This window comes from Prorops nasuta, unplaced genomic scaffold (assembly GCF_024137725.1).
Source record: "Prorops nasuta isolate Cenicafe-Biocafe unplaced genomic scaffold, Cenicafe_Pnas_1.2 PNAS00016, whole genome shotgun sequence".
In the NCBI taxonomy this organism is placed as follows: Eukaryota; Metazoa; Arthropoda; class Insecta; order Hymenoptera; family Bethylidae; genus Prorops; species Prorops nasuta.
This window is the reverse complement of record NW_027116813.1, coordinates 1,610,393-1,619,369: the sequence shown is the minus strand read 5'-3', so window position 1 is coordinate 1,619,369 and position 8,977 is coordinate 1,610,393. Positions and strand designations below refer to the sequence as shown.

At 39.9% G+C, this 8,977-nt stretch overlaps 2 protein-coding genes across 2 annotated transcripts; both read left to right on the top strand.

Annotated features, from left to right (window-relative positions):
- Positions 1-589: 589 nt before the first annotated feature.
- Positions 590-1,959, top strand: LOC136779306 (uncharacterized). The gene is made up of 3 exons (XM_066736838.1): positions 590-598; positions 644-691; positions 733-1,959. Exons 1-3 carry the CDS (start codon positions 590-592, stop codon positions 1,957-1,959), a joined length of 1,284 nt encoding a protein of 427 aa, XP_066592935.1.
- A 27-nt stretch (positions 1,960-1,986) lies between these two features.
- LOC136779305 (uncharacterized) lies at positions 1,987-5,948 on the top strand. Its single transcript, XM_066736837.1, has 2 exons — positions 1,987-5,796; positions 5,844-5,948. The coding sequence occupies exons 1-2, from the start codon at positions 1,987-1,989 to the stop codon at positions 5,946-5,948; spliced, it is 3,915 nt and encodes a 1,304-aa protein (XP_066592934.1).
- The last annotated feature ends 3,029 nt before the right edge of the window (positions 5,949-8,977 follow it).

The following is an 8,977-nucleotide window of genomic DNA, read 5'->3' as shown; positions in this document are numbered from 1 at the left end:
TTGCGGTCAGGGAGTACATATAAAGGGGCTAGGATAACTCAATTCGGCGTCAGGGAGTACTTCTATGGGACTAGGGTAACTCACTTGGGGTCAGGGACTACTTTTATGGGATTAGGGTAACTCACTTGGGGTCAGGGAATACTTATATAGGGGCTAGGGTAACTCACTTGGGGTCAGGGAGTACTTCTATGGGACTAGGGTAACTCACTTGGGGTCTGGGAGTACTTATATGGGAATAGTGTAACCCACTTAGGGTCAGGGAGTGTTCCGTCGAACAATTGATAGGGACGCCGACAGAAGAACGACGCTCGAATAAAGGCCTACTCCTTGGAAGCAATCGGCGGCAATATTATGATGCGCATTGGAAAGGGTCGGTGTCGGGCGGCGGACAAGTTGAGTAGAGCTAAGATAGCTGAGGTGAAGAGTTGTATAGCGATATTGGTTATATAAAATAAAAGAATTCAGAGGAGGTTTTATGCCGAAAGGCTTTCCTACCTCGAGCATACGGCTCAATTGTGATTGTTATAATTTAATAACCCTTCTAAACCCAGGACATTTTCATGGATGAACAAAGGAGGGATAGACACTAATGAACATGGTGCCTCCTGTGAGGTTATAAGTGACAGATAAAGATGAATTATAGGGAATAAGTGGAAAACGAAGTGATTTAGTGAAAACGACGGACCAAAAGGTACTGTAATATATTTAATAAATTAGTACCAAACTAAACAGACCATCATGGCGAACCAAACAAAATACAAAAAAGTAAAGGCAATTCTGAAAGTTCAGTTAACTCAATTACAAAATGTGTTAAATCGAGACCATTGTGAAAAATCAAATATACAATTAAGATTAGAAAGGTTGAATGAAAAATATGATCAAGTCGAAAGGTTGTATGAGGAAACAACCTCTACAGAAAACGACGACGAACAATTACACGAATTCACTGAACTACAAGATCGATTTTTTGAACTAGTCTCACAAGCAAAAGATAAGATCGAAAGATTGAGTCCTCCTCTTTTAGAAAATAATAATCAATCAATTAGTGTTGATTCAGGAACCGCGAGTAAAATCAAGCTTCCGTTAGCCAACTTACCGAAATTCGAAGGGAATTATGAAAATTGGATATCTTTTAAAAATACATTTACCGCCATGATTGATACACGCGGAGATCTTAACGATGTAGAAAAATTAATATATTTACGTTCGAGTTTAATAGGGAATGCAGCGCAGAAAATAACAATTTTTGAAAATTCTGCCGAAAATTATAAGTTAGCTTGGGATTTATTGCGGGATTCGTATGAAATTAAGCGTTTAATTGTTTCAAAACACTTACAAGCAATTTACGATATAACACCTTTAAAATTCGAGTCACACGATGGATTAGTACAACTAGCAGATACCGTGCAACAACATATGACAGCTTTGGAAACGCTAGGTGCGTCAGTAGGTAGTGATATGCTCGTTTTTCTAATTGAACGAAAACTCCCAGAAGAGACAGTAAAAAAGTGGGAAATGACCCTTACCAATGACGAACTTCCATCGTTTCAGCAATTACGCAAATTTTTAATGGAAAACGCGGTACGGGCCTCTAAGAGAGAACAAAGGGAACTGCACACTAGTTCAAATTCAATAGGAGGGGATCAACCTGCCGCTAAGAAATTCAAGTCGGAAAAAAGACATAATGTTTTGTATACAAACACGACAAATTGCATAGTTTGTAAAGATCAACATTTGTTATATCAATGCCCAGAATTTTTAAAGATGACTGTCCCTAATCGTATAGACTCAGTAAAAAGGGCTAAACTTTGTATAAATTGCTTGCGTAGACATACAGGACAATGTATGCGGTCGAAATGTAAGCAATGTCATAAAAAGCATAACACTTTATTGCATTTAAATAAGGAAGAATTAAAATCGCAAGGGAATTCCGCGGTAGATAAGACAAATTCATTATGACTAGATGAGAAAAATTCAATTGTAACTATGGTTTCAAGAACGAAAAATATGCCAGCTTTAATAATGACCGCAATCGTACGCATTCGTACAGGCAACGGAGAATTTATACAAGGCCGGACTCTGTTAGATACATGTTCTACCGCACACCTCGTAACAGAAAAATTTGCCAAAAAACTTCACCTCCCATCAAAATCAGGTTCTATAACAATAAATGCTATAAATACCATGCAAACCATATCGCGGTCATCAATAGAAATTACCTTTTACTCACAGTATTCAAATTTCCAAAAAACATTATCGTTTTTGATCATTCCAAAAATTATAGATTTCATTCCGTCGGAAGCATTTCCTAGAGAGCTAATAGATATTCCATCACATTTAAATTTAGCAGATCCTCTATTTCACATACCTAATGATGTCGATTTATTAATAGGAGCTGGTGCCACTTTGTCAATGTTTCGAAAAAAAAGATCTGTGCTGAATAATATAAAAACTGATTTAGTTTTGCAAGAAACCGAACTAGGTTGGGCATTCGCAAGTAGTTCAACGTCATCGAACACTTGTCAATCATTAGTTAATCGAACATCCGAGCTTTCAAGTCAAATCGCGAAATTTTGGGAAATGGAAGAGATGTATACTGAAGACAATGTTAATGATGAAGGAAGGGAATGCGAGAGTCACTATGTTATGAATGTAAGTCGTAACGATTCGGGTAGATATACAGTCCGCTTACCTTTCCGCGAAGGTATAGAAAGAGATTTTAAAAATACTAAGACATTAGCGCTTAGAAGGTTTCATGGAATAGAAAATAAATTTAAGGATCCATTTATCAAACAACAATATAATAATGTAATGCAAGAATATCTTGATTTGGGTCATATGATTGAAGTTAGCAACACAGATGATGATGGTTATTTCATGCCACACCATGCAGTCATTAAAAACAGTAGTCTTACAACTAAGGTAAGAGTCGTTTTTGATGCCTCAGCCAAGGTTCGTACGGGAAAATCTTTAAACGAAACACTTATGGTAGGACCGACTATACAAAATTCAATATTTGAACACATTTTAAGATTTCGTCAATTTAAATATGTTCTAATAGCGGATATTGAAAAAATGTACCGCCAAATATTGGTACATAAGGATGATAGAAAATATCAGAAAATCCTGTGGCGAAAAAATGGATCAATAAAAACTTTTGAATTAAATACAGTAACTTTCGGGGTGTCATCAGCGCCATTTTTAGCTATCCGAACATTACATCAACTAGCTGAAGACGAGGCATTAAGGTATCCAAAGGGATCGTTTAATTTGAAAAACCGAATGTATGTAGATGATCTGATTACGGGTGCGAATTCAATACAAGACTTGCAGGAGATACGGAATGAAATAATAGATATTCTAAAGGAGGGTGGATTCAATATAAGGCAATGGGTCTCTAACAACGCACAAGCATTGAATGATCTTACGAAGGATTCAATTCATTTTAATCTATTGATGGACAAAGAATCTGAATTAAAAACTTTGGGCATATATTGGAACAATAAAATCGATCAAATGTCATACAAGGTGAATTCAATCCAGCTCACGAGCAATTTAACAAAACGCAATATTTTGTCCCAAGTGGCAAAAATATATGACCCATTAGGATTATTGGGCCCAATTATAATGTACGCAAAATGTATCATGCAATGGTTATGGAAATGTAAGATTTCATGGGACGAACCAGTTCCTAATGAAATAAGATCAAAGTGGTACTCGTTCAGTCAACAATTTCATATGATCGAAAATATTAGCATTGAACGGTACGCAATAGTCGATAATCCATGCAATATAGAACTCCACGGGTTTTGCGATGCGAGTCAATATGGATATGGTGCGTGTATTTATATAAAAACGAAAAATACACAAGGCGAAAGTAAATGTCAACTATTATGTGCTAAATCGAGGGTTGCACCTATCAAGGAATTGACAATTCCCCGTTTAGAGCTTTGCGCAGCTTCAATTCTTGCGAAATTGTACCAAGATACTATTAAGGTAATAGATTTAAAGCCGAATGATATATTTTTATGGAGTGACTCTATGATTGTGATACATTGGATTAATATGCAAGCGAGTAAATTAAAACCATTCGTAGCAAATAGAGTCACTAGCATTTTAAAAATGACATTAGCCTCATGGTGGTGTCATGTAGCTTCGGAAAACAATCCGGCAGATGCACTATCACGTGGGCAAATGCCTAAGGAATTTGTAAATAACCAAAAATGGTTTACGGGTCCCCTTTATATAAAAAGGCAGGAGTTTGCCCGGCCAACACACAGTATTTGTCGGATCGATGTTATACCGGAGATACGTAAAACGACATGTTTATCAACAACCACTAGTAATCCAGAATTTTTTGGAACCTTTTCTTCGTATCGCAGATTAATCCATGTAACAGCGTGGTGTTTAAGATTTCGTCGATTAAACGTTTATAAGGGGTTATTATCGGTACAAGAGACGAATGAAGCTGAAATTCGAATTTTGAATTTGATACAAGCTAACGTATTTAATGCGGAAATCAAATGTATAAAGAAATGCGGAGAATTAAAAGGGAATCGATTGTCATTTTTCTGCCCTTTCATAGATAATAAAGATTTACTTCGAATAGGTGGACGTCTTGAGAAGGCTGATATACAATTTTCCGCGAAACATCCAATTATATTGCCTTCACGTCACCATGTTACGGATTTGATCATTCGGGAATGCCATATAAGGAATCATCATGCCGGAATTCAAACAACGTTAGGAATATTAAGACAAAAATTTTGGATATTAGACGGAAAAAATCAAGTCCGACATATTATAAGAAAATGTATAAGATGTATCAGATTTAGAGCAGATACGAATACGTATCAAATGGCTAATTTACCTAAGGTTCGAATACAAGACGCTAGACCATTTAAAAGTGTTGGCATAGATTATTGCGGACCATTCTATTTAAAAGAAAAAAAGTATCGAAACCGCAATAAGGTCAAAACATATGCCAGCATGTTTATATGCATGGTAACCCGTGCTGTACATATAGAAATAGTAACAGAAATGACTACTCAAGCCTTTTTGGCAGCATTAAAGAGGTTCGTATCTAGACGAGGTGTTCCAAGTGACATTTATTCTGATAATGGTCCGAATTTCATTGGAGCAAAAAACGAATTACAAGAATTATACTTATTACACCATGAGGAATCTTTTAAGACAGAAACTAATAATTATGCTTTATCGAAAGGAATTAATTGGCATTTTTCTGTACCATTAACTCCACATTTCGGAGGAATTTGGGAAGCAGCTGTAAAAACGTATAAACATCATCTTAAGCGTGTAGTTGGAAGTCACTTGTATACTTATGAAGAGTTTATTACTCTTGCCATAGAGATCGAAGCAATAATGAACTCTAGACCTATATGTTCACTCTCTTCAGATCCAAACGATCCTATGGCTTTAACGCCAGCACATTTCTTACTTGGACAACCACTCACGATGATTCCTGAAGAAGATGTGACAACGGTACCACAAAATCGATTAACATCTTGGAGATTGATTACCCAAGCTCGACAACATTTCTGGAAACGTTGGTACATCGAGTATTTACACGAGCTTCAACGTAGACAAAAATGGACCACCAAAACAGAAAATATTAAGGTCGGAAATGTGGTAATAATTAAGGAGAAAGGATTACCTTGCATGCAATGGGCTCTTGGAAGGGTTCTACAAGTTTTTACCGGCAGTGATGGGATTGTACGAGCTGCTCTCCTTAAAACATCAACTACCACTGTTAAACGTTGCGTTAAATTATTATGTGTATTGCCTACTGAATAATTTAATAATGTAAGGTCAAATTTATATAGAATAAGGGTAATACAGACGTTGCTGCCTATTGCTTCCAACAGAGGGGGAATGTGTTCCGTCGAACAATTGATAGGGACGCCGACAGAAGAACGACGCTCGAATAAAGGCCTACTCCTTGGAAGCAATCGGCGGCAATATTATGATGCGCATTGGAAAGGGTCGGTGTCGGGCGGCGGACAAGTTGAGTAGAGCTAAGATAGCTGAAGTGAAGAGTTGTATAGCGATATTGGTTATATAAAATAAAAGAATTCAGAGGAGGTTTTATGCCGAAAGGCTTTCCTACCTCGAGCATACGGCTCAATTGTGATTGTTATAATTTAATAACCCTTCTAAACCCAGGACATTTTCATGGATGAACAAAGGAGGGATAGACACTAATGAACAGGGAGTACTTATAAAGGGGCTAGGGTAACTCACTTTTGGTCAAGGAGTACTTATATGGGGCTAGGGTAACTCACTTGGTGTCTGTGAGTACTTATATGGGACTAGGGTAATTCACTTGGGGTCAGGGACTACTTTTTTGGGACTAGGGTAGCTCACTTGGGGTCAGGGAGTACTTATAAGGGACTAGGGTAACTCACTTGGGGTCAGGGAATACTTATATAGGGGCTAGGGTAACTCACTTTGGGTCTAGGTGTACTTATATTGGATTAGGGTAACTCACTTGCGGTCAGGGAGTACATATAAAGGGGCTAGGATAACTCAATTCGGCGTCAGGGAGTACTTCTATGGGACTAGGGTAACTCACTTGGGGTCAGGGACTACTTTTATGGGATTAGGGTAACTCACTTGGGGTCAGGGAATACTTATATAGGGGCTAGGGTAACTCACTTGGGGTCAGGGAGTACTTCTATGGGACTAGGGTAACTCACTTGGGGTCAGGGAGTACTTCTGTGGGATTAGGGTAACTCACTTGGGGCCTGGGAGTACTTCTATGGGACTAGGGTAACTCACTTGGGGTCTGGGAGAACTTATATGGGACTAAGGTAACTCACTTGGGGTCAGGGAGTACTTATATAGGACTAGGGTAACTCAAATGGGGTCAGGGAGTACTTATAAAGTGGCTAGGATAACTCACTTGGGGTCAGGGAGTACTGATAAAGGGGCTAGGATAACTCACTTCGGCGTCAGGGAGTACTTCTATGGGACTAGGGTAACTCACTTGGGGTCTGGGAGTACTTATATGGTACTAAGGTAACTCACTTGGGGTCAGGGAGTACTTATATGGGACTAGGGTAACTCACATGGGGTCAGAGAGTACTTATTCAGGGGCTAGGGTAACTCGCTTTGGGTCTAGGTGTACTTATATTGGATTAGGTTAACTCACTTGCGGTCAGAGAGTACATATAAAGGGGCTAAGATAACACAATTGGGGTCCGGGAGTACTTATAAAGGTGATATGGTAACTCACTTGGGGTCAGGGAGTACTTCTATGGGACTAGGGTAACTCAATTGCGGCCAGAGAGTACTTATAAGGGGCTAGGATAACTCACTTGGGGTCAGGAAGTACTTATAAAGGGGCTAGGATAACTCACTTCGGCGTAAGGGAGTACTTCAATGGGACTAGGGTAACTCACTTGGGATCAGGGACTACTTTTATGGGACTAGTGTAACTCACTTGGGGACAGGGAGTACTTATATAGGGGCTAGGGTAACTCACTTGTGGTCAGGAACTACTTCTATGGGACTAGGGTAACTCACTTGCGGTCAGAAAGTACATATAAAGGGGCTAGGATAACTAACTTGGGGTAAGGGAGTGCTTATATAGGGGCTAGGGTAACTCACTTGGGGTCAGGGAGTACTTCTGTGGGATTAGGGTAACTCACTTGGGGTCTGGGAGTACTTATATGGGACTAGGGTAACTCACTTGGGGTCAGGGAGTACTTATAAAGGGGCTAGGGTAACTCACTTGGGGTCAGGGAGTACTTCTATGGGACTAGGGTAACTCACTTGGGGTCTGGGATTACTTATATGGGAATAGTGTAACCCACTTAGGGTCAGGGAGTACTTATAAAGGGGCTAGGGTAACTCACTTTGGGTCAGGGAGTAGTTATAAGGGATTAGGGTAACTCACTTGGACTCTTGGAGTACATATAAAGGGACTAGGGTAACTCACTTGTGGTCAGGGAGTACTTATATAGGGGCTATGGTAACTCACTTGAGGTCAGGGAGTACTTCTATGTGACTAGGGTAACTCACTTGCGGTCAGAGAGTAAATATAAAGGGGCTAGGATAACTCACTTGGGGTCAGGGAGTACTTCTATGGGACAAGGGTAACTCACTTGCGGTCAGACAGTACATATAAAGGGGCTAAGATAACTCACTTGTGGTCAGGGAGTACTTATATAGGGTCTAGGGTAACTCACTTGCGGTCAGGGAGTACTTCTATGGGACTAGGGTAACTCACTTGGGGTCTGGGAGTACTTCTATGGGACTAGGGTAACTCACTTGGGGTCTGGGAGTACTTCTATGGGACTAGGGTAACTCACTTGGGGTCTGGGAGTACTTATATGGGACTAAGGTAACTCACTAGGGGTCTGGGAGTATTTATTTGGGACTAAGGTAACTCACTTGGGGTCAGGGAGTACTTATATAGGACTAGGGTAACTCAAATGGGGTCAGGGAGTACTTATAAAGGGGCTAGGATAACTCACTTGGGGTCAGGGAGTATTTATTTGGGACTAAGGTAACTCACTTGGGGTTAGGGAGTACTTATATAGGACTAGGGTAACTCAAATGGGGTCAGGGAGTACTTAAAAAGGGGCTAGGATAACTCACTTGGGGTCAGGGAGTACTTATAAAGGGGCTAGGATAACTCACTTCGGCGTCAGGGAGTACTTCTATGGGACTAGGGTAACTCACTTGGGGTCAGGGAGTACCTATATAGGGGCTAGGGTAACTCACTTGTGGTCAGGGACTACTTCTATGGGACTAGGGTAACACACTTGCGGTCAGAGAGTACATATAAAGGGGCTAGGATAACTCACTTGGGGTCAGGGAGTACTTATAAAGGTGATATGGTAACTCACTTGGGGTCAGGGAGTACTTATAAGGGACTAGGGTAACTCACTTGGGGTCAGGGAATACTTATATAGGGGCTAGGGTAACTCACTTTGGGTCTAGGTGTACTTAT

What these genes read in the sequence shown, in the direction of transcription:
- LOC136779306 (XM_066736838.1), top strand. An exon ending in TGAAAACGACGGACCAAAAG is followed by an intron (nt 692 to 732) that starts GTACTGTAATAT and finishes CAAACTAAACAG; the next exon opens with ACCATCATGGCGAACCAAAC.
- LOC136779305 (XM_066736837.1), top strand. Translation starts at nt 1,987, where the DNA reads ATGGTTTCAAGAACGAAAAATATGCCAGCTTTAATAATGACCGCAATC. An exon ending in GTTGCGTTAAATTATTATGT is followed by an intron (nt 5,797 to 5,843) that starts GTATTGCCTACT and finishes AAATTTATATAG; the next exon opens with AATAAGGGTAATACAGACGT.